Source organism: Schistocerca piceifrons, chromosome 6 (genome assembly GCF_021461385.2).
Source record: "Schistocerca piceifrons isolate TAMUIC-IGC-003096 chromosome 6, iqSchPice1.1, whole genome shotgun sequence".
NCBI lineage: Eukaryota > Metazoa > Arthropoda > Insecta > Orthoptera > Acrididae > Schistocerca > Schistocerca piceifrons.
Genome location: NC_060143.1, coordinates 583,185,579 through 583,208,432, shown reverse-complemented (window position 1 = coordinate 583,208,432; position 22,854 = coordinate 583,185,579). Strand labels below are relative to the sequence as shown.

General features: G+C 43.1%; 1 protein-coding gene across 1 annotated transcript in view; it reads right to left on the bottom strand.

Annotated features, from left to right (window-relative positions):
- Nucleotides 1-22,854, bottom strand: part of LOC124803471 (dehydrogenase/reductase SDR family member 11-like) — a 51,206-nt gene that overhangs the window by 19,891 nt on the left and 8,461 nt on the right. Inside the window, exons 2-5 of the mRNA XM_047264662.1 lie at nt 17,289-17,305; nt 15,249-15,406; nt 6,209-6,338; nt 748-877 (exon numbers count right to left, since the gene is read on the bottom strand). Of these exons, the coding sequence (XP_047120618.1) occupies nt 748-877; nt 6,209-6,338; nt 15,249-15,406; nt 17,289-17,305 (435 nt within the window). The remainder of the gene's footprint in view (nt 1-747; nt 878-6,208; nt 6,339-15,248; nt 15,407-17,288; nt 17,306-22,854) is intronic.

Here is a 22,854-nt window from a genome sequence, read left to right as displayed (position 1 = left end):
CTTCGCCTTCTTCCACCACTGATTTCAGCATGGCAGATAAAATTGTCAAGTCCTTGCTGCAAGTCTAATTGCTGAGCAGTGTCTTCTTCGTACTAGGCCTGAGAATTCCGATTATTTGTTGAATCCAAGCACGGAATAAACAATTACTGTTACATGACTTTAATATTTGATAGCCGTATTTACTGGATGAATGCGACAACAGGAGATTACTTCATTGCATTTGTTCCCTTATTCATTCCTTCAGGAAGGCCAGTGGACCAAGGTGCCCATGGAGAGCTTCTGTGATGGTTGGAGCGCAGGAGGGAGTGGAGGAAGGCAGTGGGACTGCGGAAGTAAGGAGACGGATTCTGTGTGGGTAAGTCAGCCAGTAGGAGTCTTGCTACCGAAGTCTAGGTTTCAGGTTGGAGTCAAAAACTCGGAGCATTGGATCAGACAGACAGCAAGTTTTAGATTGGCACACAGTCTGCTCCATAGTGGCAGATTCGTCTGTGAGATTGTGTTAGCAATGGTTTATTTAATTAACTTCCTATGTCTATAACGAAGCCTGGATGCTTATGATGAGCTTTTTAAGTTTCTGTTCAATCCATTCCCTTTCCTGCAATTTATATATACTTGTTTGAACTGTGTGTTTACCAGACTGGAAATTCTGTATGATTGAAATGTGTATTTACGTAATCACAAAATTATGAAACACCAGTCCTGCTCGGAGGCTTCGAAACGTAACAATATAATGCATTTGAAACTCACCCCACACCGTATGTTGCTCTTCCTGGCAACCAGATCCTTCCTCAGTCCTTCAAGCAGAGCCCTGACAGCATGTTTGCTGGCGTAGTACATCGAGTACAATGGATCGAATGGCATGATGTGACCAGCTATACTGAAAACAAGAAAAAGAAACAAACTTGTATTGCCTGTACTATGTGGATAAAGATTATATACTGTGTAACTTGGCAGGATTTAACCACCAAACATGAATAATTTTGACAATTTGTATTTCATTTACTTAGTAGGGGATCGCAGTTTTTAGGGGGGCGGGAGCTATCGAATTATTAATCGTTCCTTGGTTGGTGCTGGGTAGCCTTATACTAACATTTCTGTGGAGATGCAAACTGAGAGTGTAATTTTCTGACAGAAAGGCGAAAGTGGGACTTCACGGTACCTGTGATCGACATGGATGCTGCTGGGAAGCCCGTTTCATGGATCTAAAAGGAGAATGCTGATAGTTTACAGCCCAAGACAGTCGCCTCATCGTGAGTCCGGTGGAAAGGACTTCTCTTGATTGACCTGTGGTCGCTACGGAGGCTTAGGCGAGATGACGCAGAAAGCATGAGATTGTAGACATAGAATCTTACAAGTGCCACGAACAGCGTTTTTCAGCATAAGGAATGTACGTGGGATGCCTGCCGCAAATGCGTGTTAACGGCCGAAAGAAGTTCTTATGCGAAGTGCCATCCCGCATTTCTGCCAAAAGACACAGAAACGTATTCGGTTAGTTCAATTGCAGATGGAGGAGAGGTCATAATTTGTTCTAGAAACTTCTATTGGGCTGAACTTGAGCTGTAAGAAGTTGACTGATAGCTTCTTGATGTGTAGAGTGGAAGGTACTCAATTTGTAGTGGGGGCTGTGATTGGCTGTAAGGAGAATACACACTAACGACGGGAGGTTTACTAACTGGACGCATCTGCCGGGGGGCGTCTCTTGGTGGTGTCGGTAGGATATATTTGGCTACAAAGCGATTTTGAGAGCTCTCTGGTGAGTGTCGGTGAGTGAGAAACTTGGGTGGATAGCGTTTTGAGACATGGCTGGCGAGGTGTCAGAGAACTGTCTCAGCATTAGATTCGAATGAGCTGATGTTGCCACTAGGAACTGCATCATTCGTCTCTCTATGAACAGAGGTATGTACCTGTGCTTCTTCGGGGAGACGAAGTCATTACAGAGTGCTACTTTACGACGTTACATTTATGAAATGTCTCTGCTCCTGGCTTATAAGGAAGTAGAATTCTTAATTCGTCATTTCACGGAAGTGGCCTCGACCCCAGGAGGTTGCAGACGCCGTTTGACGTCCTCTGTGTAGTCAGAATTTTCAGCTACGCAAAGCACTTTGTCTCTACGACTACTGGCAGCAGTTTACAGATAATCGTTCCAGAATTGTTCTTCACAGAATTCAATTCGGCGATATACGCACCACGGCTCGGCAGATAGGCACTCTTTCAGAATACGAGCGCTCCATTTCTTTGATCTCAGTGCCTTTTACTGCCAGTTCCAGTAAGTGTAGGGGCTTTCTTAACTTAGATGTTAAACAGTGTCAACCACTTAAATGTTTCTGTCGAATAAAATCTCAAATTAAGATTAATGAGTAGCAGCTAACGTCCTATGCCAATGAATGATCATTTCGCATTGTTTCTTCGAGAGTTGTTTTTATAATAAAAGTATTGTCAGTACCCGGATGATCTACTCTTGCTAGAATTAGACTCCAAACACCGATCTTGATCAAGTCAGAGTGGAGATTTGTCACAACTTGGGGACTAACCCAGACGGTACTCCCAGTTGGAGACTGTCAGTTTTAAGGCTAATTTAATTCACTTATTAAGCGTGATCATGCCACTGCCATCACATCATTTACTGCCATACACATAATCACACGCAATTAGAAGGGGTAGTATTGGCACTGAAGTGACAGCACCCTTATGAACACGTCTGTATTTCTCATTGTTTTCATTCCTTAAAATACATAAACTTCAGTGTGATACTGAAGAAGTTGCAGATTCCTCCCTACCAACCATGGGAGCGAAACAGAGGACTAGGTGTGAGGAGTGTGTTTGATAGATTCGACAGGTGCGGGAACTGATACACCAGATGTGCTGTACATTGAGTTCCTCTGTGGAGTTTTTGGTTGATGAGTGTTACGAATGTTAGTTCCAACACTTCACCATGTTGTTGGTCGCAACAGTGAGCAAGTCATAGTATTTAGCACCACTCGGCAATGGTTTTGGCACACGATGGATTAGCACACAGATATATGAAAATGCATGGTGCTCTACATAGAGTGGGTTATGAAGATCTGTAGGTTACAATAATTGTAGGCCTTCGTTTCTATAGTTCAAGTGAAGACAAAAAAAAGCACACTGCACTTCGTCAGGTCTACGCGAAGAACTTTTAATGTCCCGTCGACATCGGGGTTACTAGGGACAAACACTAGTCCTGTTTAAAATGATCACGTTAAGAAATCAATGGTGGCCTTGAAAGAATTATTCTGGCTTAGGCCTGAAAATGAACAGAGAAACCACAGGAAATTATCATGGGGATCGCTGGACGGGGGTCAAAAATCCACACCTCCACCTTTTTTATGTACCATACCGTCTCGCGCAATTCTAATTTTCCTGTTTCCTTAGATGTATGAGAATTCTACATGGTAGCAGAATGCTACATTACTTTCACAGACGCTGTCTTTTAAGGAGAAGCGAAAGTAGATCCGTTGTAACGACTCCTTCATTCGAGAAAACCGTCTATAATGCAAATATTTTTTTCTGACAATCAAACGTCTTATCTACTCTGGTGTCAAAAATCCAAGCAACAAACAGAAATCATGCAAGGTTGCGTTAATTTTGCAACAGAACACTATAAACAGATGACAGTAAAGTAGAAACAATGTAAAAAATACAGAACGTAAACAACTGCACCATTTTTTCTTCGTTTTTTTCAGCTTAACGCATTTTCACACACATTCCGACAACTGGTTAATGTGACTATCCCGCTTCCACTCTCTCCACTGCACAGAGTCTGATTGGCGACTCCTCTGCGCCGCACTGCACCGCCTGCGACAGAGTACACCACGACCGCGGTTGTCGGACTACTCGACATATACTGCCTCGTTTGATGGGTCCTCTGACGTCATCGTTGGCGTTACCGGAATGTCATCGTTCATGCAGATCACGATTGTATGGACGTCTGTTGACATTTGCTATGATTATATCGTGAATTATACAGACAACGGGGGAATAGTGGTTTAATTTTGGACACCAGTGCACACTGTGGAGATAAGAGTCAGCTTTCATGTTCGTTAATAAACACGCAAAAATACAAGAACTTCTAGACATTCTCGAAACGTGAGACGTTGGTTGGAAATTGAGCAATGAAAACGCCTAACAACAACAAAACATAATCGTAATGGATATTTTACAACTTGCGCAGTTGTTAAATTTTGCATCAAGTGCAGATAAAACTAAAGTTCAGACGAGGTCGGCTGTCATAGGACATTACCGACTGTCAATCATTCAGACACACATGCACACATACATACACACACACACGCACACACGCACACACACACACACACACACACGCACACACACACACACAAACACACACACACACACACACACACACACAAACACACAAACACACACACACACACACATATATATATATATATATATATATATATATATATATATATATATATATGGCCGCCGCTCGAGCCACCACCACCATCACCATCGTCACATCAACACACACACACACACACACACATATATATATATATATATATATATATATATATATATATATATATATATTCCGCCGCCCGAGCCACCACCACCACTACCATCACCACCACCACTACCATCACCACCACCACCACCATCACCATCGTCACATCAGCACTACCACCAACAGTAACAGCACCAGATTAACAGTAATGATTAACAGTGGAGTCAAGAGTTAAGTGAAAACCAAGACCATAAACTCTAAAAATAAATAACCAACTGCACATCTTCAAGTGTTATCTTAAACTGGGTAAACACTACACTGTTTGTAACAAGTGTGGTAGTGTTTGTTCTTTTAGCAGCTATAAATATGTACCAATACTTCGAGAAAAAGAGTATTCGGAAAACGGAAATCATTTTATTATTCTTAAACGACAATACACAGTGATATCATCAACTGTAATTCTACTGTCCGAATCGTAAACAAAGTAGCTAGTCTTGTAATAATGAAAGCTAAACGCTGTGTATAGCTAAGCCTAACAGGGAAAGTATCGGCCACGTGTACATAACCCTGTATGAAAATCTGAAAGAGTGTATTTACGAGATGACATTGCTTGTGGTTTTTCAAATCAAGATTCAATTTGTATATCACGAAAAATCATTTCTAGATTTGTAGCTGGGTAGATTATCCACATATCCTGAAAAAAGTGTATTTAAAGATGTTCATTTTTCTACTCTGAGAACGTGCCAACCCAAATAGTTATGTTAGCTCACCACAAAACAAGAGTGAAAAAACAGAGTTCAAGATTACCGAATAACTGCAACCTAACAACTAGCGTCAAACCAGGGGTAATGCAACAATATATTTTAAGCTGTGTGGCAATACGAGGTGGTACACTAAATGCAGTAAGAAAACAAGGAAAAAAGTTTGCTCGGTAAACAACTCACCTTACTTCTCGACGTTGTCTCCTATGAGGGACACACACTTGGTCCAGTTTTTTCGTCCCATCAATAGAAAGAAGTTCTGTCAGACCCTGCGAAAATACTCGTTGACTGCGGCTGTCACTTTTTCATTTGTTGAAAATTCTTTCAAAACAAGCAAAAATTTCAATTTAGGGAACAGGAAAAAGTAACTTGGAGCTGAGATTGGTGAACAACGCGAATGAGGAAGCAGTTCAAAGCCCAGTTCACACCATTATCGCTAATGCGTGGTATGGAACATTAAGCTGGTGAAAGAGCACTTCTTTGTGTGCCAGTCTATGCTTTTCTTCAGCCAACTCAAGTCTCAAACGATTCAGGAATCAAGCATAATAGGGTTCAGGTTCGGTTGTACGTTTTCCAAAGTAATGTATGAGGATTATTCCTTGAGAATCACAATAGACAGTTGGGCACTGGAGAATTCTGAACCGATCTCACTTTACATTGCAACATGTATTTGCTACATGATGAAGAGGAGTACTGTAATCCAAGAACTGTCAAGAAACTTATTAGTTCCTCCCTAAGGTATCTCATGAAATGTTCTTCATGTCAGAGCTCTCGCAGGTGTCCGTGCAGAATTCAAGCTTAGGGCGGTTTTGAGGTACCCGAGACAATGAATCTCACGCGGTACCTGATGTCGACGTTTATTGGAAGCTAAATGCTGAATGGCTCTATGTTTAAGAATACCTCTATACAGTGTCACAAGACGAAAATACATCGCTATAGACGCTTTGAGGTCGACCTGCATATGTGGATGACGAAGCCGTCGTCGACTCCCCTGTCCAGCATGCTCTGGACGGCCTCCCTCGTGCAGACGGACAGCCCCAGGACGTTGACGTCCAGTGTGTGCTGCCACTCGGCTGTCTGTCCAGCTGGGAACACAGCATGCCGCCATGATCAGTCAGCAATAAAGCGAAGGACGAGGCCTGCAGTGAAATCGTGTGTACTGACACATCATTCGAAAAAAAAAGCATCATTCGAATTGCTTACGCTATTAAAGTTACTGACCCTGTATACAATGAAGCTACTCAGAACAATTTTATGTGTAGTGACAGGGCATCGTCGTTTAAGCCGATTCTGTAATCCTCGTCACAAGAAGTCGAGTGCATACTGTTGTATCTACGTCTTCACAGCCACTTTATGTCACAAGTACTATCAATTTGAGACTGTGAAGACTGTCTTCCACAGGGTCCAACCTGTAAAAGTCGGAGGGTGTCACTTCTGAACTGTTCAATGGGTAAGGGATGTTGGTCCAGTGTAAGAAGGTGCCAGATTAGCTGCCAAAGATTCGTGCGGTTTGGCATTACTATTGTGAATTTGGTTCGCTTTCTTATTCTTGTGTAATGTCTTGCGGGTAATGACGCCTTTATGCATGCGAAAGGTGAACGAGTCTCTCGCTATTTATGAACAGCGACATTACAGAAAATCAAGAACCGCGTCCTTATTATTCCAAAAATAGAAATAATGAATTTTTTTGCTGCTGGTTGCCTCTTACATTTGTTTAGCATTCGAAAGAAGATACGTCGCTTTTACCTGGACCTTTATTATTCTGGATTATATACAGTGTGGTCGGAAACAATCTCAAAAGCTTTTGAGGGTGTTGGAGAGTAGGCTGAGTTGAGAAATAGTTGTTAAGAAAAGAACTCGATACGTTGCTCCTTTTCCGAAATAGTAAACACTGAATGTCCTTGACTGCGCAAATTCAAGCGGCCCGCCAGATTCAATTAGTATCAGTTGTTATAACATGGATGCCAACTTTCGAGACTGTTCAGCCTTCGGCTCTGGTTCGATCCTTATTACCGTCCCATGATTATTTATTCTGTCGATCTCTTGCTCGGTATTCGGGAAACAAACGAACATGTTTGGCGACACTGTCTCTGGCTGTCCTCTTGAGTTTGCGCGCTCAAGTTGCAACGGCCTGACTTCCATTGCCTTTTATTCGGACACGGCGCAAAGTACTGAATTATTTCTCAGCGCAACTTACCCTGCAACAGCATTAAGTGCTATTCAGACTGTTTCTGGCAACTCTGTACATTCACGTTTCATCACCGGCCAGTAGATGCGATGCAACGATATCTTTGATGGCTTCCAATACTTGCAAACTTCTCTTTATCAGTCGCAATCCAATAGATTCACACATTCTGATAGTATAAATTTTCTTCCATTCTGCGTAATGCTTTTGGAACGCAAACCATGTTCTTTGAAAGCTCTCAGTTTTTTAAACAATTCTCTGCATAAATAGACTGGTCGCCTCGCTGAGGATTTGTGTCCATGATTTTAGTTTAAAGTGTCCCACTTTTGACACCTTGAAACAGTACGTAACACTGTAATTCCTTTACTAACAAAAAAATTTATTACATTATATTTCATGAAGCTCATATTTTATTTTTCAATTTCAGTATTGCTTAAATGTTTTGAAGGAATCATCATAAATCATTTGTAACTGATGTTTTATCAGAAAGGTGCCTCAAAACCAACATGCATTAAATTTATGAATTTAAACTACAAAGAACACAGGTAAAACAAAACAAGTCGCCTGTAGTGAGAAGTTCGTAAAATAAATCAATCGTACTGTGCAGATGGAATCTGTTGCCTAATTGAAAAACGACTCAACTTAAACAAAAATCATTGAAACGAGTTCTGTAGGTTAGAAATATCTATAATACCAAAGATATGCGTAACTTTGTGTTACAAAATCAAAGTTGTTGTGCCATACTTACACTAATGATGCGGCAGGGAATGATTCCATCGTGTAACACTGGTTAAAAATGGATAAAGGTAAGAGGGTAGATGGACAAGCGTTAGCTCGCCCTCTCGGATCAATCCAACGAGTAAAACGATGTTAACCTGGTATGTAGTCTCTCACACTCACTCACTTACTCACTCACTCTCTCTATTTGTTTAGTCGATTCCCACTAACCATGACCCCATGAACTAAGGCACGCTAATTTCTTCTGTGCTGCATTTTCTCCTGCAGACGTTCCAGTTTCGAATCCATTACTGCTATGACCCCGTCGATTCATCTCATCCTTGTGCGCCCATTTCTTCTGCCTCCGATCTTGCCCAGTATTACCCCCTTTTCCATCGAATGGTGTCTTCTAGTAATGACCCCAAAGTAGGACTGTTTTTTTTCTTTTGTTTGAGAATTATACTGTCGAAGCAACAGTCTGGTTTTATCTTCTGTATTCGTACTGTTTGCAGTCCATGAAACTCTTAAGAATTTCCTTCCAATACCACAATTCACAGGTATATATTCCACGCCGTCCAGCCTTCTTGCGACTCAGGTCTTACATCCGTATATCACAATTTACTATAAGTTTTTTGTTTTAAAGTTACGTCTCTACTCCTTAAAACACTGTCGAAGTTGTACCTCCCCTATCCTCAAAGCAACAACGGTTTCTTGTTTTGGTGGCTGCATTCACCAACACAGAAAATACCTCCGTTTTTTCTCCTCCTGTATGCCATGCAGTTATACATGCAGTTGCACAATTTTCGTTTCCTTGACGTTCTCCCTCGGACCAGCAGGATGTTTAACTCTCTTTCACCTTCTGCAACCAGTATGGTGTCATCTACATATGTAAGATTACTTATATCAATCTCAGCTAATTGAATTCCAGTTTATTCTTCATCATGCCCAGCATTCCTCATAGTGTCCACTGTTGAGCCAACTGACTTTCATCCTTTCCTGTCGCAAGGTTGAACTCCCCTTGGTAGCGTTGCGGGCATGTGTCATTGTAGGGGGGGGGGGGGGGGGAAGAGGGTGTAGAGGTGGAGCAGGGAACAATGGAAGAGAATCATTCTACCGTTGGGGGGGAGGGGGGGTTACCAACGAAGATGGGACCAAGATTTATACTGACCCACTCCTGACGAAGGTGCGTCTTAACATGATAACATTAAAGGCCGGCAGTATGAATAAGCACCATCCACCCTGTACACAAGCAATTGACCAAAATAACTAAAATCTTACATGACATTTTAATTATTCTTCAAAAAAAGTGTTCAGATGTGTGTGAAATCTTATGGGACTTAACTGCTAATGTCATCAGTCCCTAAGCTTATACACTACATGTTGTTGTTGTTGTTGTTGTTGTCTTTAGTCCTGAGACCGGTTTGCTGCAGCTCTCCACGCTACTCTATCTTGTGCAAACTTCTTCATCTCCCAGTACTTACTCCAACCTAAATCCTTCTGAATCTACTTGGTGTATTCATCTCTTGGTCTCCCTCTACGATTTTTACCCTCCACGCTGACCTCCAATGTTAAATTTGTGATCCCTTGATGCCTCAGTACATGTCCTACCAACCAGACCCTTCTTATAATCAAGTTGTGCCACGAACTCCTCCCCAATTCTATTCAATGCCTCCTCATTAGTAATGTGATCTATCCATCTAATCTACAGCATTCTTCTGTAGCAACACATTTCGAAAGTAGCTATTCTCTTCTTGTCCAAACTATTTATCGTCCATGTTCCACTTCCATGCAAGGCTACACTCCATACAAATACTTCCAGAAACGACTTCCTGACACTTAAATCTATACTCGATGTTAACAAATTTCTCTTCTTCAGAAACGCTTTCCTTGCCATTGCCAATCTACAATTTATATCCTCTCTACTTCGGCCATCATCAGTTATTTTGCTCCTCAAATAGCAAAAATCCTTTAATACTTTAAGTGTCTCTTTTCCTAATCTAATTCCCTCAGCATCATCCGACTTAATTCGACTACATTCCATTATCCTCGTTTTGCTTTTGTTGATGTTCATCTTATATCCTCCTTTCAAGACACTGTCCATTCCGTTCAGCTGCTATTCCGAGTCTTTTGCGGTCTCTGACAGAATTACAATGTCATCAGCGAACCTCAAAGTTTTTATTTCTTCTTCATGGATTTTAATACCTACTCCGAATTTTTCTTTTGTTTCCTTTACTGCTTGCTCAATATACAGATTGAATAACATCAGGGAGAGGCTACACCCCTGTGCCACTCCCTTCCCAACAGCTTCTTCGCTTTCATGCCACTCGACTCTTATAACTGCCATCTGGTTTCTGTACAAATTGTAAATAGCCTTTCGCTCCCTGTATTTTACCCCTGCCACCTTCAGAATTTGAAAGGGAGTACTCCAGTCAACATTGTCAAAAGCCCTCTCTAAGTCTGCAAATGCTAGAAACGTAGGTTTGCCTCTCGTTAATTTATTTTCTAAGATAAGCCGTAGCGTCAGTATTCCCTCACGTGTTCCAACATTTCTACGGAATCCGAACTGATCGGCTTCTACCAGTTTTTCCATTCGTCTGTAAAGAATTCGCGTTAGTATTTTGCAGCTGTGACTTATTAAACTGATAGTTCGGTAATTTTCACATCTGTCAACACCTGCTTTCTTTGGGATTGGAGTTATTATATTCTTCTTGAGGTCTGAGGGTATTTCGCCTGTCTCATACGTCTTGCTCACCAGATGGTAGAGTTTTGTCAAGACTGGCTCTCGCAAGGCCGTCAGTAGTTCTAATGGAATGTTGTCTAATCCCGGGGCCTTGTTTCTACTCAGGTCTTTCAGTGCTCTGTCAAATTCTTCACGCAGTATGGTATCTCCCATTTCATCTTCATCTACATCTTCTTCCATTTCCATAATATTGTCCTCAAGTACATCGCCCTTGTGTAGACCCTCTATATACTCCTTCCACCTTTCTGCTTTCCCTTCTTTGCTTAGGTCTGGGTTTCCATCTGAGCTCTTGATATTCATACAAGTAGTTCTCTTTTCTCCAAAGGTCTCTTTAATTTTCCTGTAGGCAGTGTATATCTTACCCCCAGTGAGATAAGCCTCTACAGCCTTACATTTGTCCTCTAGCCATCCGTGCTTAGCCATTTTGCACTTCGTGTCGATCTCATTTTTGAGACGTTTGTATTCCTTTTTGCGTGGTTCATTTACTGCATTTTTATATTTTCTGCTTTCATCAATTAAATTCAATATGTCTTCTGTTACCCAAGGATTTCTACTAGCCCTCATCTTTTTACCTACTTGATCCTCTTCTGCCTTCACTATTTCATCCCTCAGAGCTAGCCATTCTTCGTCTACTGTATATCTTTTCCCCATTCGTGACAATCGTTCCCTTATGCTCTCCCTGAAACTCTGTACAACCTGTGGTTTAGTCAGTTTATCCAGGTCCCATCTCCTTAAATTCCCACCTTTTTGCAGTTTCTTCAGTTTTAATCTACAGTTCATAACCAACAGATTGTGGTCAGAGTCCACATCTGCCCCTGGTACTGTCTTACAATTTAAAACCTGGTTCCTAAACCTCTGCTCACCGTTATATAATCTATATGATACCTTCTAGTATCTCCAGGATTCTTCCATGTGCACAACTTTCTTTTATGATTCTTGAACCAAGTGTTAGTATGATTAAGTTATGCTCTGTGCAACATTCTACCAGACGGCTTCCTCTTTCATTTCTTACCCCCAACCCATACTCACCTACTGTGTTTCCTTCTCTCCCTTTTCCTACTCTCGAATTCCAATCACCCATGATTATTAAATTTTTCGTCTCCCTTCACTACCTGAATAATTTCTTTTATCTCATCATACATTTCATCAATTTCTTCTTCATCTGCAGAGCTAGTTGGCATATAAACTTGTACTACTGTAGTAGGCGTGGGCTTCGTGTCTATCTCGGCCACAATAATGCGTTCACTATGCTGTTTGTAGTAGCTTACCCGCAATCCTATTTTTTTATTCAGTATTAAACCTACTCCTGCATTACCCCTATTTGATTTTGTGTTTATAACCGTGCAGTCACCTGACCAGAAGTCTTGTTCCTCCTGCCACCGAACTTCACTAATTTCCACTATATCTAACTTTAACGTATCCACTTCCCTTTTTAAATTTTCTAACCTACCTGCCCGCTTAAGGGATCTGACATTCCACGCTCCGATCCGTAGAACGCCAGTTTTCCTTCTCCTGATAACGACGTCCCCTTGAGTAGTCCCCGCCCGGAGATCCGAATGGGGGACTATCCTACCTCCTGAAAATTTTACCCAAGAGGACGCCATCATCATTTAACCATACAGTAAAGCTGCATGCCCTACACACTACGTAACCTAAATTATCCCAAGTACAAACACACACACCCATGCCCGAGGGAGGACTCGAACCTCCGCCGGGTCCAGCCGCCTGAGGCCGCCCGGGATTAACAGAAGCTGAATGTGTAAAACATTTGATGAGCCCAGGAAGATCATAAACGCTTATGCAAACGTTTGTGGAGGATGCAGTGTCTGTCGAACGTTCGCCAAAAGAAGTCCATTCGTAAACGGTCGGCGGAAATGGGAGTTCTAAACTCCACATTACAAAATCATATCAGGAATGATTACAAGCTAAAGGCATTTAAACCTTCGTTTGCAAACGAACTGCATGGTAACAACATACGAAAAGTCATTAGGCTTGTGTGGGTGAATTCTTGATGTCTTAGCAACTCTTCCTTCAAGTGACAGATTGTTTTTCTTTGACAAGTGTGCAGTATATCGCAGTGCAAGAAACAGAAAGGTTTCTGGAGTAAAGAAAACCCATATTTTTATGACTAACTAGAACACAACCCAACACATGTCCTGACGTTGGCTGCAATGTCTGCAACCCACTTGGTAGCTCTATATTTCTTCAACTCTTCTGTGAACCACACTGCTTATGTCACCATGCAACGCGATTGGTTTATTCCGCATCTGCAAGATCGGGAACTGCTCGGGCGTATGTGGTTTCAGCAGGATAGGGCACCAGTCCATTCTGTTATCGCCGTTAGAGAATGCTTCAATGAGATATTTTATTATAAACGGGCTGGATGTTGTTCTGTCCAGTCGCTTGTACCTTTGGAGTGGCCGCTTCGAAGTTGTGATCTGTCATCCTGTGAGCAATGCATTTTAAGGGGTTCATAAAATGGAAGGTTTCTGTCACACGTTGCGAGACAGATGTACTTAAGAATTTTGTTCGGCGAACGTTTACTGCCATCATGCCAGAAATTTGGAGGAGAATTTCGCATCTTACATGTAAGAGAATCATACTGTGTTGTGAAAACGGTGGCGTACCCAGACACTCCGGAATAAATAATTAAGAACAGCCACACAACCTCAAAGATGTCCTCTGTCATGTTGCCATATGAAGACAGTGTCAACATCTAAGTATATACGGACACACCATAGGGGGTAATGCGACTTTGTGATCACTCGTTGGTCTTCCGGATAATCCACGTTCCAAAATTCGAATCTCAATGACGGATCGGAAGTTCTTAATTGCCGAGAACATAAAACAAATTTTTTCCACAAATTATTAGTAAAAAGGATTTTTATTCACTTGTGAAGATTTCCAATCACACATTAACCATTTGGAATTAACATCGTCCCTCACGTATGCTTAAAAATAATATTTGACCGGGGAAAACATCTGAAAACCTATCACGAGCTTCTAGAATCCATTGCACGCAGAGTCGCCGCTGTATTGCTTTCCAAATGTGGACCAACAGGCTTTCAAGCAATTGATCATTATGTTTTTTCTCATAAGTGTGTAAAAGATTTTACCAATTGTTGAATGGCAGTTTATTCTGGCTATAGTAACGCATTATTAATCTGTGTCAGTGTTTCTGTTATTGTAAGATCATTGTAATTCACATGGTTCAAATGGCTCTGAGCACTATGCGACTTAACCAACATTATATGTACTTGTGTCCAACGTTTGCCTCGGAGCAGGTCTTGAGCTTACTGTTGCAGTGGAGAAATAGTTCAAATAGCTCTGAGCATTATAGCACTTAACTGCTGAGGTCATCAGTTCCCTAGAACTTAGAACTACTTAAACCTAACTATGTACATCACACACATCCATGCCCGAGACAGAATTCGAACCTGCTACCGTAGCTGTCGCGCGGCTCCTGACTGTAGCGCCTACAGCCGTTCTGCCACCCCGGCCGGCTGCAGTGGAGATGTACGCATTTTAACGCCCTTTATTTGATGTTTGTTGAACTTAAATTCAAGTCCTGCTGTGGGGTTAGTCCAAAGTTGTGCTGTTAGACGCGCAGACGCAGCCCTGCCGCCCGTTTATTTCATCGGTTGTTCGTAATCGGTGCGTGTGAATCTCTAAGGAACCAAACTGCTTAGGTCATCGGCCCCTAGACTTAAACTCTACTTAAACTAACTTACGCTAAGAACAACACACACACCCATGCCCGAGGGAGGACTCGAACCGCCGGCGGGAGGGGCCGCGCACTCCGTGACGTGACGCCTCAAACCGCGCGGCCACTCCACGCGCCTTTGTAATCGGGCCATCACTGTGTTGCACCGTTCACATGTTCTTAAACTACCACTTGTGATTTTACGTATACTGCAAATCTCATTATGCATTGCGATATTACTTTAAAAACCTCAATTATCTGTATTAATTTAACGAGATTCTTGGTAACTGTTGGTTGGCTTATGAGAGAATTGCTATTAATTTTTTATTTTTATTTATTTATTTATTTTTTTCTTGAGGTGAATGATAAATGACGCACGGAGTTGGCCCACCCTTGCACATGTTTTCCTTAAGTTAATCCCGATCCTTGCTCTGAGTCTCAAACATATCACACGACATGAACAAGACCTCCAGCCGTGGGCCAGAGAGAAACAAGAGAAACAGTAAGCGTACAAGAATCCTTTTCAGCACCGGTTCTGTGCGTAATTTACCACCTGTCCATATAAACCGTAAATCTCTTTCCAGATTCTTTGCAGCATCATGACGTCTCAAGATTCTTACTTGAATGGAGACGAACTGTGGCTCACTTACTTGTGGGAAGGTTTTCTCTGCAAACGCCGGCGCTGTTGATAAGAACATCGACCCCTCCTAAATTCTCTTTGATACATTTGAAGGCGCATAGAACATTCTCCTCGCAGGTGACGTCACATTGCAACGGATAGAGCGTACCCGGAGAGGGGCAAATTGTCCTGAAGATTTATGGCGAAAAAGCTCTCGATCACGTCACTGAATGCGGGACCAATCTCACTGCACAGTGAGTGCCGCAAGTCAGGGACCATCGCAACTGTGAGACCACACTAATCCTCCGCAAACAAAGAATCAGGCAGTGGCACCCCTTTCAAAATTGATACCAGACTCATTTCTTGCCTCTCTCTCCCTCCTCCCCCCCCCCCCCCCCACCTCTCTCTCTCTCTCTCTCCCACAGCATCTGTTTCAAGTAATTACTTTCTGTTTGTGTGAACTAAAATATGCAAGCAGACACAGACCAAGATGTCCTCCCCCGACCCCATCTCATCCATCGCTCGATGGCCCCCACACCTACCTGGCGCTGGTGGTTGCTATATCTAGTTGTCCTGACACTTCTATAGCTAGGGAAACAGGTCGCAGATGGAACAAAAGCATTTGAGACGGAGTTGTTAGTGTGTGTTGTGTGCCGCACTAATCCCTTCTTTCTCCTGAAAAGACTGGTGGATACACGGAAAACACCCAGCTGTGGATTTCTTGGAAGTATTCCCTTACTCTACTGGATTGATTTACTAATTAATTAAATCAATACCATTCGTGTGCTGCCAGTTTTACCTTGTACCTGATTGGTGGATACTAGGAATGCTACATTTGGTGCGATTCGACCCCATAAGTGCCCGGTTTCCAAACTCTCCTGGAGTTTTCTTCCCTTGCCTCCTGTTGGTGGACACTGGGACAGTTGGGTCATTTGGTGGGAAATCCACTACACTGGAGGTAGCTGAAAATTTCAAATTTCTGCTGAATTGCGTGCTACGACCTTAAACAATGTGTGAAGGAGTTCAATCGGTATGTATGCGCATAATACCACTATCAGGAACAATAAATTTTTCAGTCGGGAATTTGATGATGTGGTTGGGTTTTTGAAGCACTATATAATCCATAAGTTGGTTTTCTCAGCCTACAGCGAAATGAAGAAGCAGAAGGAATGGTCTACCATGTGGCAGGACACTAACAACAACGAATACCATCTTTCCACTGCAAGACAGAGTCCACTGGACGCTACTGAGGAGCAGTATATATATCACATAGTTAAACCGTGTTCCTATCTGCAGTAGCAGTTACCACAGTTAGGTCTCGGAGATCGCTGGAACAGTAGCAAATCCGACGCTCTCACGTCGGGAAGTCCACACGCAGCGCCCCAGGCCAGAAACCGCGCAGCACTTGTTGCCGCCGTGTACGTACGTCTCAGCTACCGCGCCATGTCAGCAGCCTGACTCGGCCCACCAGACAGGAATGCCCAGCTGTGGAGGCGTCTGGGGACGATTGGAAAGGCAGTAATTTGGAATTTATCAATACCTCCAGCGCCACTTGTTAGTGATTGATATTGAATCTTCTCAAATATGAACATAAAAATGGGATAATAGAATGAATACGATCATGAAGGCTGCCCAACACATACTGAGTACTAGGTGGTTATTCACCCACCTAGAGGGCGACACGGTTTACCCCAGATGAGGCTTAGGGATGATTTTCACCTGAATCCAGAAATGTCAATTCATTTTGACCACCGGCTACCTCTGCCAAACACCCAGAATTCAGGCAGAGTCCTCCTAAGAGACCAGCCACATATTTATCAGTGTAATTACAATTAAATATTACAATGACACTTGACAATGAACAAAGTATTGGAAATGGCTCCTGTTGTCGGCTTTGGCTCTGGAAATATCAGTGTCTATACAATTCTTATGAGTCGAAATAATTTTCCACATAAAACGTTTCATCCCCTTATGACAATCAAAGCCTTTAAATAGAAATTTTCCGAATCAGTTCTATACCTCCCTTAAAACCAGACTTAGTTTCTTTCGTTGGACATGTCGGAACTCTAACCACAGTACTCTTACACCCTAAAACATACACATCTGTGATTGTAGTTTACATGTAGTTTACATGTGTACATGTGTGGTGCGAATGTGGACAGCAGAAAAAATTATTTGATGTACACACTCGCACCAGTCGGCTGTCATTTCGCACTGCAGAGTAGCAAGCGCCCCCCCCCCCCCCCTCCCCACCTCTTCACCCCCTCCCCGTCCCTTCGCCACATCATCGTTATCACATACCTTTTGTGGAATAAAGGGTCTAGTTACAATTAAATAAGTCCTCGTACCTTTTTTATAAAGGGCATTCAAATGAAACTCGGTCACTTGTGTAAAGAAACGGTAACGATTTTATTAACTCAAAAATGTAGTTATACACAGCACACATACTCAAAAATAGTCGCCAAACTATTGGCACATTTATCCCATTCGATTACATCCTTGAAGAAGCTGTCGGATCCAGGCCTGGACCCAGTCACGTATTTTGTCGTCCGTTGCGAATCGATGTCCGCGAATAGCTTGTTTTAGAGGTCCAGACACATGAAAGCCACACCGTGAAAAGTCGGGACTGTAAGGAGGAGGATCCAGCGTTTCGCACCGAAACTGCTGCAATGTCGTCTTCACCGCATTGGCCGTGTGTGGGCGGGCATTATCATGCTGGAGGATAAACGCCATTGGAAAACATGCCTCGGCGTTTCGACTAAATGTTTCGTCTAAGGTTCTATAACGTGGCTTGATAATGCTGGGCATTGATGGTGGTTCGCTGTTCCAGGAACTCGACAAGCAGTAAGCCCTTGTGGTCACATAAGGACATCATGACCTTACCAGAACTGTTGTTCACGGCCTTTGATTTCCTTGGAGGTGCTTGCTCTGACGCTTTCCGGTTCAAAATGGTGACACCATGTTTCGTCACCTGTGACAATACGCGAAAGAAAGCCGTATTTCGTATATTGATAACGTTACAGATGACTCAAAGACAGCGCCATTCCAGTACTGCGCTGTTCGGCGGTCTCTTGGTGGGGAACCCATTGCGCACATATTTTTGGAAAGTCCAAGTGTTGATGCATTATGCTGTGGGCGGTGCCCACGCCAATACCCAGTGACCGATAGAGCTCGTCCACGGTGATTCTGCAGTTGTCCAACAACAAAGCATTCACTTCCGTAACCGTTTCCGGTGTGATGACACGCTGAGCCTGTCCAAGACGAGCGTCGTCTTCCAGTGACTCGCGCCACTCAACGAATCGTTTGCGCCGTCCCACGACATTTGAACGACTCATCTTACACAACCTCCATTTGTCGATACATTTCGGTAGTGGACGATAATGTTTGTGACCACCTTCTCTTTGGCGAGCAACCACGCTGGCACTATGCAACATCAAACGGTGACCAAGCGTCAGTCTCTCTACCAATAGATGGCACCACCATACCCGCAGTTATACGGTGCCACATCACGTGTAAGGGAAAGGTAGACGCACTGACCAGGTTTCATTTGAGTAAACCTCATATTTCCTCGTCTTCGCCACTTCCATGAAACCGTTTCGTACTTTTGATACTTGTAAATCAAACCAACACAGTGGCGTGTTATGTATTCGGACCGCCATGCTGAAGTTCGTGTTAGTGCATTTGAACCTTATATCATGTTTAAACGCATAACAATCGTAGACCCAACACCCAGATCACACAAGTTTCTCGACTAAGACATCATTGCAAGTGCTGTATACTACAGTGCGTCCAATCGGGGTTAATTTTGAAGGGCCAAGTAAACCGGTAGAAAAATGTTTGCATACAATAATGTTATCGCAAAAGTGTTTAGTATCGGCTCTAAGCACACTTTCCCTTGCGAAACACTGCACCTGTTTAACACTTTGGAGGAGGTACACGCCGAGACAGATCTGATGCAGCTGGCAAAAATTAGTTTGTTACGAAAAAAAAGAACCCAGCGTACAGTATGCTTCGTATAATTTCAATACTGATCGAAGTAATTGTATTCTAGCACATGTAACAAACAAAATCTTTATATGGCGCTGTAACAGGTTCTTATTTTTCCGAAACAAAACTTATTGCTGCCCGTGGTGGCCGAGCGGTTCTAGGCGCTTCAGTCCGGATCCGCGCGACTGCTGCGGTCGCAGGTTCGAATCCTGCCTCGGGCATGGATGTGTGTGATGTCCTTAGGTTAGTTAGGTTTAAGTAGTTCTAAATTCTAGGCGACTGATGACCTAAGATGTTAAGTCCCGTAGTTCTCAGAGCCATTTGAACCAAAACTTATTTTTGCCAGCAAAATCAGTTCCGTCTCGAGGTGTTCCGCCTCGAAAGTGTTAAACTGGTGCAGTTTTTAGCAATAGAAAATTAAATATCGAACAGTTTCACTATAACATTATGGTGTGCAAACGTGTCTCTACCCCCTTACTCGGCTCCTTGAAATTAACGTCGAATAGAGGTACTGTAGTATATTGGACTCACAATGATGTCTTGGGCAAGAAATTTGTATGATCTGGGTGTCAGGTGTACGATAGTTATGCGTGTAAACATGATATAAGGCTGAAATCCGCTAACACAAACTCCAACATGGAGGTCCGAACGTGTAAGACGCCACTGTGATAGCTGGATATACAGGTATAAAAAATACGAAAGGGTTTCGTGGAAGTGGCGAAATCTAGAAAATAAAAAAGTTGCGGAAGCTTTTTAATTGTAATTACATCCTTTATTCCTCGACAAATATGTGATAATGACAATGTGGCGCGGGATGGGGGGAGGGGAGAGGGAGTCTGTTATTTGGCACAACGACGCCCGACTGGTGCGAGTGTGGACATATAATTTTTTCTGTCGCTATACACCTATAAATGATAGTGCTGCTTGAACGTAAAGTTACTGTGGCTTATATTCCAACATGTCACCAGACTTTAGTGGGAAGTGCTCAGACTACCATGCACGTAAGAAAATCACGAATGTGCAGTTGTAAAGGCATGATAGATTTGACATCGGGAATTGTAATTTCAATTCACGCAAGACTATAACCGACGTAGGGAGGTGATAGACTCAACTCGTAAACAGTTACACAATACAGCAAATGCACGGGTTCAACTGGATCTGATATAGCGTACAAACAGGGCGGGCAATATGGCTGCAACAAAATGGATCACAGAACGTCCTCTCATTGGCTCCCCTAAGCAGATCCTGGCATGTTCTTTGTGGCACTATCGACAGCGTCGTTTATTACAGGACACCAACACATATCGGTGATGACTTTCTAATCATTTCGTCACTGGGAGCACTGTTGATCATCACATATTGCCGGAGGCCTGTGTCTTACAACACTTGTTTGAGAGAGTCTTGGAGGGGATGCAGCACTTTCCAGAAACGCTGACTCAAAATACCTACAGTCTATTCCCGAATCTGACTGGCTAGCAGACTTCAAATCAAATAATTTTTTAGAAATGAGGAGAATCGACACACCTAGTCTGTGTGTGTGTGTGTGTGGACAGAATTTTTCATTGCACCGATTGCTGTAAGGGACAGGAAAGATTTAATGAGGAAAATTATGTCCACTCATAACAGTGGTATAGATATTGAAATTTCCAGAGCCCAAGCCGTCAACAGGAGCCATTTCCAATACTTAGTTCATTGGCAAATATTATCAGACTGGTACGATGATCGTAATATTTAATTGTAATTACACTGATAAATATGTGGCTGGTTCCTCTAGGACGAGTCTGCTAGCCGTCCAGTTGTTTGGCAGAGGTAGCCAGTGACAGGAACTAACTGACATTTCTGGTTTAAGGCGCAAGCCGTCGCTAAGCCTCACAAGCCAGTCCGGCGAGATAAAATCATGCCGCACTCTAGGAGGGTGAACAGCGAACTAATATTCAGTATGTGCTGGGCAGCCTTCGTGATCATATTTGAGAAAATTCAGTATCAATCAATGACAAGTGTTGCCACTAGAGATATTGATAAAGTCCAAATTCCTGCCATTCCAGTCGTCCCCAGACGCCTCCACACCTGGACATTCCTGTCTGGTAGGCCAAGTCTGGCTGCAGACCTGGAGCGATTGCTGAGACGCGTGTACACGGCGGTAGCCAGTGCTGCGTGAGTCTCTGGCCTGCTGGGGCACTGTGTGTGGACATCCGAACATGAGGCCGCGCCGGCTTAACGCTTGTTTCAGCGACCTCCGACATCTAACCGTGACAACTGCCACTATGAAGTGGAACGTGGTTCAACTATGTGATATATACTGCTCCTCAGTAACGTCCAGTGGTAGACCGTGTCTCCTACTTCTTCGTGCCGGTGTAGCTGAGAGAACCAACTTAGGGATTGGAAAGCAGTATTTGGTGTTACGGAGAGTACTCTTTGTCACTGGTCCGTTACCTAGCTTGCATAATCTGTCGCCCAGAGCGATGTCTCAACTGAGAGGAAAAAAGTGCAGGTGACCCCTGTGTATAAGAAGACTGAAAGAACGGATCCGTAACGCTATCGAGCGAAATAATAAATCTCCTTTGGACAGAAAAGTTCCTGTCCGCAAATCAGCGCATATGTAGTGTAGTGACTTGGCAAGACAGCCAAGCCACTCGGAGGTAGCCGAAAGGCACGCTTCTAAGCTCACGCAGATTGGCGTGAGGTCTGGAACAATTAAAGGCGTGAGTCTAATAAGAAAAGAACGTAGTTCTTGGAATACTTAACTTTAATCCATAATTGAAGTACATCGCTCTTGACGGTACATTAATAATAATCTCAATATAAACTGGTAATGGCACCTTGCTAGGTCGTAGCAAATGACGTAGCTGAAGGCTATGCTAACTATCGTCTCGGCAAATGAGAGCGTATTTGTCAGTGAACCATTCCTAGCAAAGTCGACTGTACAACTGGGGCGAGTGCTAGGACTTCTCTCTAGACCTGCCGTGTGGCGGCGCTCGGTCTGCAATCACTGACAGTGGCGACACGCGGGTCCGACGTATACTAGCGGACCGCGGCCAATTTAAAGGCTACCACCTAGCAAGTGTGGTGTCTGGCGGTGACACCACATGCAGAATGCACCGCTCGTGAAAAATTCAACTTGTCCTTTTCTTGTATGATAACCTGCTAACCATTGATGAAAGGCAACAGGCAAATTCAATTTTTTTAGATTTCCAGAATGCATTCCAAACATTGCCACACAGCGCTGTGTTGTGGTTTAATGAAGGTCCGACAGTATGGACCAGTACCTAGTACGTTGTTCCAGAGGGCAAATGAGACGAGGTTATTATATGGAGTATGCCAGGGACGAGTGACGGAACCTGTCATATTCTCTAAATATGGATAAACGATGTGATGGATAAGGCAACTGTTTGCTGACTACACTGCAGTGTAAGGGACAGTGTTTTCCTAGAGTGTGTTGGAGGCTACAGGATGAGTCGGAGATCATTTCAATTTGGTATGATGAATGACAGCTTCCTACAAATGTCGAAAAGTGTCTGTTAATGCGGATGAGTACGAAAAACACTCCTGTATTGTTGGGTACATTAGTAGTGTTGTGCTGAAGGACAAAGACACGGCGCTTATCCAGGCTGTAACAGCTGTAAGTGCGGACATTCTTATACATGGGACCT